Raw genomic sequence first — 18053 nt, forward strand, 5'->3', positions numbered from 1 at the left:
TGCTCCCTGGGGTTATAGTTGGTCAGACGAGCAACCTGCTCTCTTTGGTCATAGTTGGTCAGACGAGCAACCTGCTCCCTGGGGTCATAGTTGGTCAGACGAGCAACCTGCTCCCTGGGGTCATAATTGATCAGACGGACAACTTGGTCCCTGTGGTCATAGTTGGTCAGACTGTCAGTCCGCTCCCTGTGGTCATAGTAGGTCAGACGAGCAACCCGGTCTCTGAGGTCATAGTTGCTCAGATGAGCGATCCTCTCCCTGAGATCATAGTAGGTCAGACGAGTAATTCGCTCCCTGGGGTCATAGTTGATCAGATGAGCGATCCTCTCCCTGAGGTCATAGTTGGTAAGATGGACAAACTACCCCCTGGTGTCATAGTAAGTCAGACAAGCAATCTGTTCCGTGAGACGGTCAATCTGCTCCCTGATGTCATAGTTGGTCAGACGAATAATCTGCTCCCTGATGTCATAGTTGGTGAGACGGTCAATCTGCTCCCTGATGTCATATTTGGTCAGATGAATAAACTGCTCCCTGATGTCATAGTTGGTGAGACGGTCAATCTGCTCCCTGATGTCATAGTTGGACAGACGAATAATCTGCTCCCTGATGTCATAGTTGGTGAGACGGTCAATCTGCTCCCTGATGTCATAGTTGGTCAGATGAATAATCTGCTCCCTGATGTCATAGTTGGTGAGACGGTCAATCTGCTCCCTGATGTCATAGTTGGTCAGATGAATAATCTGCTCCCTGATTTCATAGTTGGTGAGACGGTCAATCTGCTCCCTGATGTCATAGTTGGTGAGACGGTCAATCTGCTCCCTGATGTCATAGTTGGTCAGATGAATAATCTGCTCCCTGATGTCATAGTTGGTGAGACGGTCAATCTGCTCCCTGATTTCATAGTTGGTGAGACGGTCAATCTGCTCCCTGATGTCATAGTTGGTGAGACGGTCAATCTGCTCCCTGATGTCATAGTTGGTCAGATGAATAATCTGCTCCCTGATGTCATAGTTGGTGAGACGGTCAATCTGCTCCCTGATGTCATAGTTGGTGAGACGGTCAATCTGCTCCCTGATGTCATAGTTGGTCAGATGAATAATCTGCTCCCTGATGTCATAGTTGGTGAGACGGTCAATCTGCTCCCTGATTTCATAGTTGGTGAGACGGTCAATCTGCTCCCTGATGTCATAGTTGGTGAGACGGTCAATCTGCTCCCTGATGTCATAGTTGGTCAGATGAATAATCTGCTCCCTGATGTCATAGTTGGTGAGACGAGCAATCTGCTCTCTGATGCCATATTTGGTCAGACGAGTAATCTACTCCCTGGGATGATAGTTGGTCAGACGTGTAATCTGCTCCCTGGGATGATATTTGGTCAGACGAGCAATCTGCTCCCTGGGATGATAGTTGGTGAGACGAGCTATCTGCTCCCTGGGATGATAGTTAGTCAGACGAGTAATCTGCTGCCTGGGATCATAGTTCTGCTCCCTGTAGTCATAGTTTGTGAGACGGTGAGACAGTCAATCTGCTCCCTGATGTCATAGTTGGTCAGACGAGCAATCTGCTCCCTGGGATGATAGTTGGTCAGACGAGTAATCTGCTCCCTGGGATCATAGTTCTGCTCCCTGGGGTCATAGTTGGTGAGACGGTCAATCTGCTCCTTGATGTCATTGTTTGTCAGACGAGCAATCTGCTCCCGGGGATGATAGTTGGTGAGACGGTCAACCAGCTCCCTGATGTCACAGTTAGTCAGACGAGCAATCTGCCTTTGGATGATAGTTGGTCAGACGAGTAATCAACTCCCTGGGGTCATAGTTGGTCAGACGAGTAATCTACTCCCTGGGGTAATAGTTGGTCAGACGACCAATCCGCTCCCTGTGGTCATAGTTGGTCAGACGGAAAACTGCTCCCTGTGGTCATAGTTGTTTAGACGAACAATCTGCTCTCTTTGGTCATTGTTGGTCAGACGGGAAAACTGCTCCCTGTGGTCATAGTTGTTCAGACGAGCAATCTTCTCCCTGGGGTAATAGTTGGTCAGACGGGAAAACTGCTCCCTGTGGTCATAGTTGGTCAGTCGAGCAATCTGCTCCCTGATGTCATAGTTGGTCAGACGGGAAAACTGCTCCCTGTGGTCATAGTTGTTCAGACGAGCAATCTGCTCTCTTTGGTCATTGTTGGTCAGACGGGAAAACTGCTCCCTGTGGTTATAGTTGGTCAGACGAACTATCTGCTCCCTGTGGTCATAGTTGGTTAGACGAGTAATCTACTCTAATCTAGTTGGTCAGATGGGCAAACTGCCCTCCCTGGTGTCAATAGTAAGTCAGACGAGCAATCTGTTCTGTGAGGTCATTGCTGGTGAGTCGTTACTGATTTGACATACATTGTAGTTACCATCGTATTGATCTGAAGGTTTTTAAATAAAACAATTAAGTAGATTTCATCAAAAAATTGGTTTTTACCAGGATGATCAGATGAAAAAGGAGCCTCTTTTGCGTAAAAAAAGATACAAATAATTCGACCTAATTACCTACTTTTGACCAAAGGTCACCCATATTCTAACTTGATTGAGAATTCAACAAAACAATTATTCTCAGCCAGATTGGATGAGAAAAAACACGCTAAATTTCTCCAGCAAAAGTTCATTTTTATAAATAAAGACCTTTTAAAACCATAAGGACCCATTTTCAAAACATAGTTTTTTTCGGAATTTTACATTGTAACTTGATTCTTTTTGACCAGGTTTGACCCATATTCGAAGTTGATCGATCATTTACCAAGTCAATCATTTTGGTGAGGTTTAACAGAGATCAGCTGAAAAACAAGTCTTTAATGCTTCAACAATATTTGACCTAGTGACATAGATTATGACCCCAAATAACACATATTTGAACATTTCGAAAATTCATCAAGACAACCTTTCCGAGCAATTTTGGGAAGCACTGGTAAACAATTGGGACTTCAACCAATTGTTGACGACGGACGACCCACATACCGCAATACATCACCTGGTCCCCTCAGCTAAAATGTGTACGTAAGAACTGCAATACAAACACTTGTTTATTCCTTGATAACAGGAAATATATAATCATCAAGGATAAACGGAACAATGGATAAAGACCAAGCACATTTCCATTACAACTGATAATTAAATATTGATGAAAAAAAATGGTGGAATTATACGACAAAAAGGGACAAAAGATTAAATTCGATACACCAATCTTTTATCAACTGTTTGACATGTGCTTTTGTTATTTACATAAGTAACCAACCGTTATTAATGTTGCAGTGCTTTCTTTTGTTGTGTTTTGCTTAAAGTACATCCTGTATTTCCGATTTCCATATATGAAAAAAAAGTGATAAACGATATATATTATGTGGGTAAACTATTTTACTATATATAGGGTAAAACATGAGGCTATTAGTACTGCTTTTTGATCCGGGAGATTGTATTCGACTCGAGTGAATTTTTGCCGAGTGAAATCAAATTCTTTAAAAAGTCATGAGAGAAGGCAAATACATCTGATAAAGGTAAAAAAATGAAAATGAACGAAACGCTACCTGTACGATAACTTGTGACGTGTGAACTACATTTGCATACTACGTCATCGATGCATGTGTAGTTTGCAGTTAGCAATATTTTGCAATCTCTCTACCATCGAATGATACTAAAGCATCCCCTGGCTCACAAATTTGTATAAACATAATTACTGAAGTCCTTTTAAAATGTCCATTTTCGTAAGCTTATGCATGTAAATGTATACATTAAAATTATATGTGTTAAAATGCACCTTTTGTATGCTATACTCATTTATTAGTGATAATTAAAACCCATTTTGATACAAGAGGTTTCCTCATGGCATAGGTGTATTTTGTCATGCACTTATTCTCATATGTGATGCATGAGGAGATGTTTTGTGCAGATTTATTTGACTGGCCATTGGAAGAACGTAAACAACAGCTGGATTTTAATTTTTTTTCGACCAACAAAAGCAATGTGATTAGGGCATCATGAAATGTGCCGCAATTTTGATTATTTAACTTGTGCATCGTATAGTGAAAACTATGTATACATTGTTAACAATAGATATAAAAGGAAGAAAAAACCCACAACAACTGCATTGCAATTTGTCTATTATCAAACATACTAGTAAGTGCTTTATTACAATATATTGACGTGAAAATGATCATGAATTACATTTTGATGTACATTAGAAAATAAGAACACTTTGAGGTCAAAATTAAGAGCATATTTTCTTACCAACATAGCATTATATATCATAACAAGATTACACTGTAAGTAGGTAGATCCAACTCATCTTATGCAACAGAATAAATCATGATTATTAACTACATGCAATTCCACCCACTTCATCGTATGGCATAAACTGAATGTCTCTGAGACTGTGAAGTAAACAGCGAGTCACCTGAGATACCATTGAGAGACCCTGAATGTTTGCGGAAATAAACATTCTTAGGCGTCGCTTCATCGTCGAGAGGTTCGGGTGAGTTGTACCCAGCCTGGAGTTTCGCCATTAAGTATACAAACAAATGACTCCAACTGTCCGACACTTGTGCTGTGAATCTGGCGTCAAGAGCGCGCGCCCACTGCCACATAAGGGCTTCGTAGAACACTTCGAAGTATCCGACCTTGAAACCCACGTAATGTTTGTGCTGCTGCCCCAGAGTAAATAGCAGCTGCGCGAGGGTGTTGTCAAGGTCATCAAGGTTGTCCACAGCGGTCCCAATCGCGCTCATGAAGCGGGCAGCGTGTCCCTTAATCACAACGTTACGCGCAAGTTCCGAGTGACGGACATTCTCAACTTTAAAGAGTTTCTTTATTTCCGGATGGATTTCAAAAATACGCAAGAATATCTGCATCCCATTCCCTCGCATGTCTTTGGCTAGAACAGACCAAGTCCTTCTGACAATGCGACTTTCGTCTTCAGATATATTATTGCTCACCGTGCTAATGTTGTCGAGGGTGATCCGAATGATCGGGGTTCGGTTCGCGTCCATGCCATTTTCCAGCAGCTTTATACACGACCTGTAAATATAATACAGATGGTCGTTGGTGGCCTCATATTTCGCAATTTCATAATTTAACATTGGACTACTCTTTGATATAAACTTCTAAATTTTCTGTCTGACGTTTACCATTTTACTTATTTACTTTTATCTTTTAACATTCAAAAGTTAACTTGTTAAATGTAAAATCGTCAGGACTAAACTTGAATTGCTTATAGGTAAATCTCTAAGGGTTATCGGTAAATTGTGATATAAGACAAGAAACATGTAAGTCGTAAACGTTAAAAGAAAATTGGTGAAGGCAGTAAGAAAATCATTTAATTGCAAATAAATTATAAAGTCATCACCGGTCTTATTACCTATGAGCACTATTCACCGCAGAACTGGTACAGCCCATGTTTACCCATTAGAACGAAACACCCTGAAAAGGTCACTCTATTCTTTAATCCCTTTGTTCAAGTCACCACACGTCTTAAATCACATACCGGATCTTTACCGTTAATTCGTGTCTTTGTTTTAGTCACCACACTTCTTAAGTCACAAAATGGATCTTTATCGTTAAACTATGTCTATTTCATATTCCTCACGCCTTTAGTCACATAATACGGATCTAATTGAAGATTTTAGTGGAAACTTTCTTTCAAATAACCAAGGGGCATAACTCAATCAATATTAAGCCAAGGTACGCATGCGCGCATTGTCATTGGCAACGTGTTTACAACAATTTCTTTCGAACACTCATTAGTTTGAGCCAACGGTAACGTGTATGCACGCTTAAAGAAATGCTATTAAGTTATGTTGCCTCATTGATTGACAACAACAGACCAGCAATAACACTCGCCTACGTGGCTCTTGTTCCGAAAGCAAACCAGAAAGAAGATGATATCAGCACCAATGTTTACGAACGCTCTCTAGTCCGAAAACAGACACAGACTCTGAGATAAAAGGAAATGAAAAAGATACTTGAATTTTTCTTACAAAACATGGTGAATCATTCGAGTGTTTAAAAGCACTGAAATTGAACTAGGGCTTGAGTTCGTTTGTAATCATGGGCCCGAGGGGTTCTCACCAACGTGTGTTTGTTTTACATGTATATTAATAATTAAAATGTGATTTATTTTTCGACGTTTTATCATTTGTGACAGTGAAGACAATTTATTCATATTCTACTTACTAATAATAGTAATATTGTGTTCATGTATTAATAAAGCCCTGTGCTTTAGTTCATAAAGGGGGAATCTATGAGTAATCATTTCATTAATCTAGAACTGGTTATTTACACTGTTTGGTTTTGGTCTTGTCTCGTCAGCACAAAACACTTCGAGACTGAGAACGATCTGTATTGCCACACTACCATTAATGAAGGCCTTACGTGGTTTTTCGTAATTTGGAGGAAAAAACATCGTTTTCATCAATCAAGATCAGTGTTTCAGCAGAAAAACTGTTCTCTGTAATTAATACATTGTGTTTTGTCTAAAATATATTCCTGGGTGAACATTCATCGCCAGTTATTCAGGCCAGAGGTCTTCTCAAGGAGATGATATTTCGTCAGATGTGCAAAATTTTCAGTGGGGTCAAAGTTGGTCAATCGAGCAATCCGCTCCCTGAGATCATAGTTGGTCAGAAGGGCGATCTATTCCCTGACGTCATAGTTGGTCAAGACAAGCGATCCGCTCCTAAAGATAAATTTGCTCAATTGTTACTGATTTTGACCTAGATATCTACATTTTGATACACATTTTGATAGTAGGCGTTTGAAATCAAAAGTTAACAAGATTTCATCATCAAACTCTTTCTGACCATGATACACGATGATCATATAAATATACAACATGTATCCCATCTACAAGGACACTCTTAAACTTGACATTTTGACCTAGTATTGACCGAGATCACCTATATTCGAACTTGATTGATGACTCATCAACATAATTATTCTCAGAACGTTTTTCACTCTATATTGTGTAAACAATATTATTTTACTCATATACCTAGTTTTAAACAAGGATGTCCGAAATTCAAAATGAGATTCAAAGCAACCAAACAGCTTTTAAAGGAAGAGAAAACAATCATTCTGATAAAGTTTCATAACACTGTGAGATTTTTGACTCGATATTACCCATATTCGAAGTTAATTGAAAAATTGCCAAGTCAATTATAGTTAGGTTTTACAGATAAGTCCAAGTGACCTTATTTATAGCCCAAAATAACCCATATTCGAACATGTCTGAAATTGCTCTAAGACGATTTTTCTGAACTAATTTGAGAAGCATTGGTCAAAATCTGCTATCTCTAGAGAGTACACAAACCAATTGTTGACAAACAACCCACCTGCCATAATGCATCACCTGCAGAGTTGATATGCCACGTGGTTTGTAACGTGCGGGCTTCTTTTGTGTTCTATGTCATCAAGGTATGTGTATTTTGTAGTTCAAATTTCGCAATGTTTTGCAATAACTCTATTTTCGAAAAATACATAAGCAACATGTTTTAGTCACCACATGCCTTAAACCACATAATATAGATCATTATTGCTGAATCTGTCTTTTTTCTGTTTTGTCTTTAGTAAAATACGTTAATATGTGTCTTTGATTTAGACACGAATCATTTAATCACGTTGCCCTTATTTCAGTCAGATAATGCCTTAATTCACATTAAAATACTTCCAAGATCACGTTTATATATATATCTAGCCTAGTCTTTAATTGACAGAAATTTTCACCGAAGCTCAATATTGTAATTAGCAGCATTTTCTCCTTAGTGCGCATTCGCTTTTAGACTGTCGGCTGCAAGCCGACAGTCTTTAGAGAGCGGTATTTCAGAAACGCGACTAGTCGCCTGACACGACATATTGAACATGAATATATTAATACACACCACCTGCGTAGCAACAGAACTACTTACGTGAATGCGGGGCGTCAAGTACTTGCTTATGTGTATTTAACGCGTTATTGCCTTTTTTATGACAGACATTGCGTGTTACTCTTAGTATAGTTGTACTTGCAATTTGGTGAGTTTTATTGAACAAAGTAATGAAAAATAATGAAAGTATAGCATTTACATACGAAGTCATTTTACTCTACAACCAGTAGTAAGCTACACCACATGTTTGCACCCCGTGTGACGTCACACATATCCCGGCATTCAAGACTGACCCGGCAAACCCCGGCAAAGAACATATTTTATGACTGAAAGCTATTAAGAAATAAATCATACGCGGTTAAAGGGTTCATATCATGTAATATTTTGTTAAATAGCTTTTATGTTTCAAATGATTTATTTTCAGCAGCAATCGAACTATTGTATTTGTTTGAGTAAGTTATTCGGTTATTCTCTATTGCAGAAATTGATAGTTTTCAATGTAAATATTGGAAAAATCATAGCTTGTGGAAGTCTGAAAATTAGTTGTTTGTAGCCGATTGACTCCCTGGCGGAAGGGTTATGTATTTGAACTCAATTTTGACAGTCGGGTCAATGGTCAACATGGTGTTTTCTTGTGATTATATTTTGTGTCTTGAATTGTTCTAGAGATGCCATGTGCTTGTTTTTCAATTGGGGTGTGTATAAAGTCAGAAGCCAGGTTAGTGTCTATATGAAACATATAGTAAAAATAACTGTGGTATCACGCCAATAAAATTGAATGTTACTTCGAACACGTTCCTCTACAAAATAACCGACCTGTATTTAGTGTTATTGCTTCAACATCAATCGGAAAAAAATGGCATCAATGTATGCGTCTAAAAATGTTAAATTTAGTTGGAGACAATCAAGAAATGAGCTGCCAGGAAGTGATCGATTTCGGACACGAAGGTACATGTACATTAGTCTGAAATAATAGACGTGTTATACGGGATTCTTCCAATCCATAACGTCTAAACGGGTTTGTGCAAAAAGCGGGAGTGTTTGAAAAATATTGAAATTGTATTAAATGAAGTATTTTATGATTGAAATAGATAATAAAGGTTTATATTCATATTTTACCATGGAAGTGCAAAGCAATCCCGATTGGAATTACTACCCACTTGTCGTACAAAACAATATGTATGTGAAGGATTTGTTGTATCAAAATCAATAAAAAAATATGTCAATGTACAATTATTTGGACTGGAAGGTACATCTAGCTGATCTACATCTCTTAGTCTAAATATTTGTACATTGACGGACTCTTTACGATTCCAAAAAAAATAAATACGGGTATACATATATATATACATTATATAAATATGGCAAATCCTTCACTACAACATCTTCATGTTGCTTTCAATTCAGAGTTGATTATTCACTAAAATTATTTCACATTTTTAACTGTTGTTTTAACCTGAAACGTCTCAACCATCAAAAAAAAACATATGTGCTTCAATAGTCTAAAAAAATAGAAGTTACAATCCCTTACGTCTAATCGGGTTTGTGCAAAACAGATGGGGGGGGGGGGTGAAAGATATTGAAATCGTAGTTAGATAAGTATTATATGTTTGATATAGATATATTAAAGGTTTATATTCGTATTTTAGTTATAACCATTTAAAGTGCAAAGCTTTTTTCACAAAACAAGCATTTAATGCATTTAATGCATTTAAACACAACCATTTTACCTAGCATATCAACTGGACCATCTCAGGTTAACTTCGAGATAGACCAGTCACCTTTTGTATATATAATTTTAACAACTTGGCCATGGCCAAAAGGCTCCGATTGTTGTAAATCTATGCACCGCAGCCTTGCAGGTGCTCTTCATCTATAACAGTTTATATCATTATGTTTTGACAGTATGAAATGAAGGAAAACACTCATCAAACTCATAATAATTCGTCGCATTTTATTTTTTGTGTACATAACTCATATTTTAGATAATTATCTGACCAGAATCCCAATCGGAATAGCTACCCACTTTTGGTACAAAAAAAATGTATGTGAAGGATATGCCATTTCAAAATCTGTAAAAAGATCAGTCAAGTTACTATTATTTGGACTAGTGCTTCAAGTGTTTGATTTATTTTCTTTATAATGTATAATGCACCTGTCAATTGTAGAGCCAAGCTGGGAACTGCCTTAAAATCAGTTACCCGGTTAGCTCAGTTTGACAGATCTCCATGCTAGTGTTCACATGGTCGTGGGTTCAAGCACCATACCAGTAGCATCTTTTCTCACAGGTTTACTTTAAAACCCATCATCCAGGGGTTGACGATTATGATTTTTTTTATTAAATATTACAGGCCATGTTCTTTTGTAAACTTTCAGATTGAGAAGTGCCTGGATACAAGGTTAGTATTGTTTACATCATCTGATACAATCAACTGGAACAAAGCTGAAATGGCTGCCTGACCTGACTAAAAAATCGGATGGCAATACATCAGACTAGAAGATTATTAGTATTGAGATGGACAAAATGAAACCTGAGCCTACCAAAGCTGACAGATTGCACAAGAAACACATAAATGCAGGTATTGGCTGAGATATTGTAATTATTTTTTTAAACTTCTCATTCATTAAGGAAGTTCAGTTGAAACAGAGTTGGCAAAAAAATTGAACTAAGGTATATACATTTTGAATCCTAATTTTTAAATGAGAACTTTACTGGCCAGCACAGATTGGTAAACTGCTAGTCTACCAATATAAATGTGCCTGGTTCGAATCAGTAAAGCTGATGAATGTACTGGTTGTGTAGCCAGGATGTGAATAGGTCTGCACTTGGCTGATACTGCATATCACATTAAATGTTTAAGCTGCACTCTCACAGATTGTCTGTTTTACTAAAGTCTCTTTTTTTATTTCTTGATCTTGTAATGAATTATTTTATGCGAATTTCTGAGCACTGGTCATAACAGACAACTGGAAAAAGTAGATCGCTGCTTTCTTATATTAATTCAGTCAAAAAAGACAACTGAAAATATTGGAACGCTGATTTCTTATTTTAATACGGTCAAAAGATGATGTTCTATGCCAAAAATCTCATTATTAGTAAAGCGTTAGTAATGCTTTTAACCATAAAACAATAAGTTACAAATGTAAATATAAAAAAACATGATCATATCTTTTGTCAGCAGTCTTAAATCATCAGTTTTCATACTGCTTTTCATTAGCTTATTTCAAGCCAAAAAGTAAACGAAGTTGTCAAAACATTCAATCTGTGACTGAGAGTGCAGCACTCTCACAGATTGAACGTTTTGACTACTTTATTTATTTTTTGTCTTGGAATGGGCCAATTTATGTGAAAATGCATGTTAACCATTCATACAAGATTGCTGACAATAAATTAGTCAGAAAATGTTTATATTTAAGTTCAAAATGTTTTATGCATTTTTCTTAAATCGTTAGTAATGCTTTAAGCCATAAAACCTTAGTTTACGACCTGAAATATGGAAGTCTGCAATCTAATATTTTGTCAGTAGTCTTATATCACTGGTTTGCAGATATTTACGCAAAAAATAGGTCATTCCAAGACAAAAAATACAAAGGTTGTAAAAACAGTAAATCTGTGAGAGTGCTGCTTTAAATGACTAAATGTTTTGATTTGGCTCAATTCTCACCTAAAATCTTATAGTTTTGTTGCACTTAAATGGTTTGTTTTTAACAACATTACACTTGCATATGTATAAATTTGATCTTAAATTTGTAATTGAGATTGGAAGATTCATTCTCTGGAAAGTAGAAAAGGGCATGTTACATACTGTTTTCATTGCCATGACAGAAACCATATTGAGGAGCTGGTCCACCTGTAGGAAGAATTGCGCTATTGGTTGGAGCAGCACTATTCCCCAGCCATACACCAGCACTTAGTTTGTCATAGGGAGCATTTCTGAGCAGTTATGGAGACCACTAACTATGCAGGTATGTCATAATCAAAATCTTGGTTTATATATTTTTTTTATAATTTAGCATATGTTGAGAAGAAATTTATTCTAGATTGAAGGCACACACTATAATTTGATGCCCAAAATATATATTTCTTATTTTAATGCGTTATCATGTCTAACTCATTTGACTTAAATGATCAAAGCAAAAGAAATGCAATTGATTAATCTGCAGATATGCAAATGTAAACTTTTTAACTGGGGAAATTGTTGCCACTTGCCTATTTATTAAAGAACATATTTATAATTAATAATGTTTAATCTGTACACAAATCATATGCCTTCTTTGTTTTAACCATCAATGTCAAAGAGTCCAGCATGATAATGGATTAAATTGAAAAAAATGCATTAATTTATATGAACCCTTTAATACAAAGACATTTCCTAAATCCAATAAAAAAATAAAATTGAATATTGATGCAGAGTTCAGTGAGAATATAATATAACTTTTTTGCAGTTGTTGCAGTGAAACTTGCACCAGTGTGTTTTCTGTGGAAATAAAGAGACAGTGTCCGGCAATGAAGACCCAACTCAAGATCTGACCTTGTAAGGCCAATATGAAATAACTGTGTGGAAAAAATGGGAAAAACCTGCAGTCAGGAATGCACGGAAATCATCAAAAGAACAGTGTTAAATTAATCTTGAATAACTTGACATTTATTTTGTTTGACATATTTATTCATGGTGCAGTGAAAACATGTTTTTTTTCCTCATGATTATTTCAATTTACAATTGATAGGAGGGAACATCACTATGTAGTTTCATGTTCATAGTCAGATCAAAACCCATGTACATGTATAAATGAGCATTCGAAAATATCAAAATGGAACTTGTTGTATGTAGTGTAAGTTAATTAACATAATAAACAAAAATATTTAATAAATTTCAATTTATTATGCCCCCTTCAAAGAAGAAGAGTATATTGCTTTGCACATGATGGCTGCTACGTCCGTCTGTCTGACAGTAGACCAAAGCTTTTGCGTGTGATAACTCTACAATTCCTAGACCTATTGTCAAACTTGACATGAAAGTTTGGTTTGACCAGTAGATGACGCCTTTTGATTTTAGGGGTAATATGGTCAAAGGTCACAGTGACCTTGAACAGGAAGGTGGCAAAGCATGTCTGACTGATTAGTTGACAATGCTTGCACCTATGGCCCTGAAACTCAACATGGAGGCTAAGCCTGACTATTAGATGATCCTATTGATTTAAGGGATCATTGGGTCAAAAGACAAGGTCACAGTGACCTTGAATGCTTAAAGGTTGTACTAATAATGACTGGACAAAGCCTGCACTCATGGCCCTTCAACAACTTGACTTTGGGGTTTGGCCTGACCAGTAGGTGAGCCCTATTTATTTGTCACAGAGACATTGAACGCAAAAAGCTTGCCTGTGTGACAACTCGACAAAGTCTGCACCCATGGCCTTCAAACTTGAAATTTAGGTTTGGGGTGACCAGCAGATGACCCCTTTGGATTTGGAGGTCAAGGTCACCACTCCAATATTGGTCATTAAAACTATGTCATTTACTTATTCCCTGCTGCTAAGAGGATACATGTTTATCAGCAAATATCAGCCATCATCTGAATATGATTGAAAACTTTACCAACTACCCTCATATTTTGAATAGCATAATCTTAAAACTGCCTCTAAGACATCTTTTGTCAATGAAAAACCAGTTGTCATTTCGGTCTATGCATATTTCATTCAATTGTCCAGACATTCTTGACAACATGGCGCTAATTAATGCTGCAGGTTTGAAATTTAAGACATTAGTTTTTTTTCTTCAGCACCATGCAGATTTATTAACACTTTTATAATAAAAAACAAACGAGAAACAAATTTTAAAGATATTGTATTTTTCATGGTATGATGCCACAGCACCATGCGGATTTGTTTTCACTTTTATATCAAAGAAAGTAACTCGAGCACAAATTTTGTAGATATGTGGACTCTGTTGATAGAAGTTCTGGGAGGCATTTTTAGGCTTGAAAGAGCATCATTTTAAAGTTATATTTTTATTTTGTCCCTTGAATCTTGGGTATAGTTTGTATTGTATTTGCATTTTAGAGACATTGGCTTCAATAGACCCTAATGGAATGAAGGAATGTAATTGCTTACTGAAACTGTTAAAAGCGACGTCATAAATTGAAGCAATTTTAACATAATGAATATGCATTTAACTAATTTAAAGTTGTTAAGACTTAGGAAACTTGAATTAAGAACCTTGTAGGCCATTGGATACATGATTAAGTAGGGCCAATATATTTGTGCTTATTATAATCACATTTATCCTCCTTCATCTACCTTAAAAAGAGTGTTCATCATTTGTATAAAATCATTTGATCACGTTTCATTTGAAAGAACTTTGCGGTAGTGTTTGCTTGCGTCAGTTACATCACCGACAGTCTTGCAGCGCTTTCAGCGCTTTGATTATATTTCCTTACTGCTAATTTGGCGGGCGTGGTTGATCAAAGCGCTATGAGTGTTATTTAAACAGAAAAAAGTGCCTTATGATTAACTTACTGTTGATAATTATTGACCTAATGAAAGTCTTTAATGCAGATTGTCAGTCCTGAACTTGTTAGAAAAACAATTGTCCACAGTAACAAGCGTGTTTATGTTGAAGTATACTGCAGAAAATCGTATAAAACCTCGATAAGTTGCCCACCGGTTGTCTTTGGACTGGCTGTAAGATTTGATTGCTTAATACAAAGTATTGGACACATATTGACCAATCAATAATCATTTTGGCTAACTTGGACTTAACCAAAAAATACCCAGCTGCTGTCCACCTTCACTACCCAAACGAATTGAAATCGACGTTTGCTAAACAGATGCTTGAACGTATAAAACCAGACCTAGGCGTATTAAACACTTTTTAACAGCGTGATGCAGTTTGAAACGCGCTATAAATAATCATATCAATAACCTAGAACTGGTAATTAACAGTGTTTGATTTTGGTATTTTTCTTCAGCACAAAACCCTTCGAGACTGAAAGCAATCTTTATGAACCAGACAATTATCGCATTGCCATTAAGGAAGACATTGTGTGATATCTCGTAATTTGAAGGAAAAAACCATCGATGCATTATTCAAGACCAGTGTTCAGCTGAAAAAGGAACAGATTTCTGCATTTAAGAATATGTTTTCCTTTGATATGAGATGATTTGTCCAGAGCTATTTTACTGGTCATTGGGCAAACGTAATCAACAGCTTGATTTTGAAAAACTTCGATCAACAAAGTAATGTCCTTAGAGCCTCATGAACTGTACCGCAATAATGATCATTGAACGTGCGCATCTTATATTGAAAACTATGTCTACATTGTTTTTAAAAGATATAAAAGAAAAATGTGCGATTTGTCGATTATCAAACATAAGTGCTTTATGACAATTAATTGATGAGAGCATGTTCATAAATTACATTTTGATATACGATAGAAAATAAGTGCACATTGAGGTCAAAATAAAGTGCATATTATCTTTACCATCGCAGCATTTCATATCATAACAAAATACAACTGCAAGTAAGTACATCCAGTTCATTAATTGCAACAGGATTTATATTATGATAATGAACTAATTCCACCAGGTTCATCTCATGGTATAAACTGAAAGTCCCTCAGACTGTGAGGAATATCGCGAGTCACTTGAGATTCCATTGAGAGACCCTGAAAGTTTGCGGAAATGTACATTCTTAGCCGCCTTCTCATCGCCGAAAGGTCCGGGAGAGTTGTACCCAGCCTGGAGTTTCGCCATTAAGTATACAAACACGTGACTCCAGCTGTCCGACACTTGTTCTGTGAAGCTGGCGTCAAGAGCGCGCGCCCAATGCCACATAAGGGCTTCATAGAACACTTCGAAGTATTCGACCTTGAAACCTACGTAATGTTTGTGCTGTTGTCCCAGAGTAAATAGCAGCTGCGCGAGGTTTTTGTCAAGGTCATCAAGATTGTCCACAGCGGTCTCAATGGCGCTCATGAAGCGGGCAGCGTGTCCCTTAATCACAACGTTACGCGCGAGTTCCGAGTGACGAACATTCTCCACTTTAAACAGTTGCTTTATTTCCGGATGGATTTCAAAAATACGCAAGAAAACCTGCATCCCATTCCCTCGCATGTCATTCGCAAGAACAGACCAAGTCCTTCTGACAATGCGACTTTCGTCTTCAGAAATATCTTTGCTCACCGTGCTAATATTGTCGATGGTGATCCGAATGGTCTGGGTTCGGTTCGCGTCCATGCCATTTTCCAGCAGCTTTATACACGACCTGTAAATATAATACAGATGGTCGTTGGTGGCTTCATATTTCGCAATTTCATAATTTGACATACAACAATTTTGCGATTTATTAGCTTCTAAATTTTCTGACGGCGTACTTCATTTTACTTATTTACTTTTTATCTTTAAACATTCAAGAGTTCACTTGTTAAATGTAAAATCGTGAGGACTGAACTTTAATTTCTTATGGGAAAGTCTCTAAGGGTTATCAGTAAATTGTGATATAATACAAGAAAGAGGGAAGTCATAAATGTTTAAAGAAAATTAGTGAAGCCAGTATGAAATCATTCGATTGTAAATAATTATGAAGTCATCACCGGTTTTATTACCTATGAGCACTATTCATCGCAGAACTGGCACAGCCCATGTTTACCCATTAAAACGAAATATCCCGGAAAGGTCACTCTATTCTTAAATCCCTTTGTTTAAGTCACCACACGTCTAAAATCACATACTATGGATCTTTATCGCTAAATTGTGTATATTTTTTATTCCTCACACGCATTTATGTGAATCCTTATCGTTAATGTTTTTGTTCATGACACGATTTATTTAATCACGTTTCTCTCTTGCTTTGATCAAACAATGCCTCAATTCACATCCAAATATTGTTTTCTGAGAACATACTTCTTAGATCCCATTTATATACATTTAGCCTGGTCCATAATTGACAGTGAGTTTTCCCGAAGCCCAACATTGGAATTAGCAGCATTTTCTCCTGGGTGTACGTTCGCTATAATGTCTCGATAATGCAGCTAATGCTGAGCGGTGTGGATTGATTACTGCGCTGAAAGTCCTTTTAAAGGTACGTAATAATTACATTTTAGTTATAGAATGAGATCCAGGATTCCCTCACCATATGTAAGATTGAGAGTGAAGACCTGTTTCAATTTGAACTTTCGCCAGAATACTTTTTCTACGGGAATACAATGGTATGAACGGCTTTGCATATTTCCGCATGCGGAACCAATGAAACTTTCTCATTAGGTTTCATGATTATGATATGTTCTTGGCCTAATTGATAACGGTACTCATTGAAGCATAGCACAGGAGTGTATCGGGGGTACTCGACGATATTGTTAAGTCGTGAAAAATGTTCTTTTTCCTCTAACCCGACCGACCCTTTTTTCACGCCGACCTTACGCTTTTTTGTCTTTGTGTGATTTTCTTTTCTCGTAAATCAATAAGAAATTGTGCATTATTTTTTCAGTGAACATGTTAAAATTTTACCATTTTATATTTTAAAGTTTCTAATATAGTGTTATACCCTGATATAGGTAGGTTTGCTACAGAATCCATGTTATCAAAAAAGATGTTATGCCTACCTACCAGGAGATGTTAGTGAAAAAAACAAAGAACTTCTTTTGGTCTAATGGGCATAGTCAAAGATTTTTTCCCATATGACCAAAGGGCATTACAAAATAAATATTAAGCTTAGTTATGCAAGCGCGAAATGTCATTGGTAACGTGTTTACAATAATTTATCTCGAACGAGTTATAGCTAAGGGTAACGTTTTTCTTAACCAAATTGCTTACGGTTGTCAACGAAGCAACGCGCAGTGGTGTAACGGGGGTGTATGACGATATCGTTAAGGCGTTAAAAAGAAGTTTTTGTTTTTAGTATTGGGATTTTGTTCACGTAGTTTCTTAAAAAAGTGCATTTTTTCAATGTTAAAATTTTATAATTTTACGTGGCTCTTGGTCCGAAAACAAACTAGAAAGAAGATGAGCTCTCAAGTCCCAAACCAGACACAGACTCAGAAAAATAGGAAATGAAAAGATACTATACATTTTCTTACAAAACATGGTGCAACATTCAAGTGGTTAAAAGCTCTGAGTTTGAACTTGGGCTTGAGTTTGTTTGTTATCACGGACTCGAGGGCTTCTTACCA

The 18053-nt window shown here is 36.9% G+C and overlaps 1 protein-coding gene and 1 long non-coding RNA gene across 2 annotated transcripts; one reads left to right on the forward strand and one right to left on the reverse strand.

Annotated features, from left to right (window-relative positions):
* Positions 1-8805: 8805 nt before the first annotated feature.
* Positions 8806-12462, forward strand: LOC128211096 (uncharacterized). The gene is made up of 3 exons (XR_008257207.1): positions 8806-8835; positions 11714-11853; positions 12334-12462. It is a non-coding gene; the product is annotated as an uncharacterized LOC128211096 (long non-coding RNA).
* A 3012-nt stretch (positions 12463-15474) lies between these two features.
* Positions 15475-16528, reverse strand: LOC128210717 (neuroglobin-like). The gene is made up of 2 exons (XM_052915071.1): positions 16491-16528; positions 15475-16150 (listed from the first exon to the last, which is right to left on the reverse strand). The coding sequence occupies exons 1-2, from the start codon at positions 16526-16528 to the stop codon at positions 15475-15477; spliced, it is 714 nt and encodes a 237-aa protein (XP_052771031.1).
* Between the last annotated feature and the right edge of the window lie 1525 nt (positions 16529-18053).

This window comes from Mya arenaria, chromosome 12 (assembly GCF_026914265.1).
Source record: "Mya arenaria isolate MELC-2E11 chromosome 12, ASM2691426v1".
NCBI classification, from domain to species: Eukaryota; Metazoa; Mollusca; class Bivalvia; order Myida; family Myidae; genus Mya; species Mya arenaria.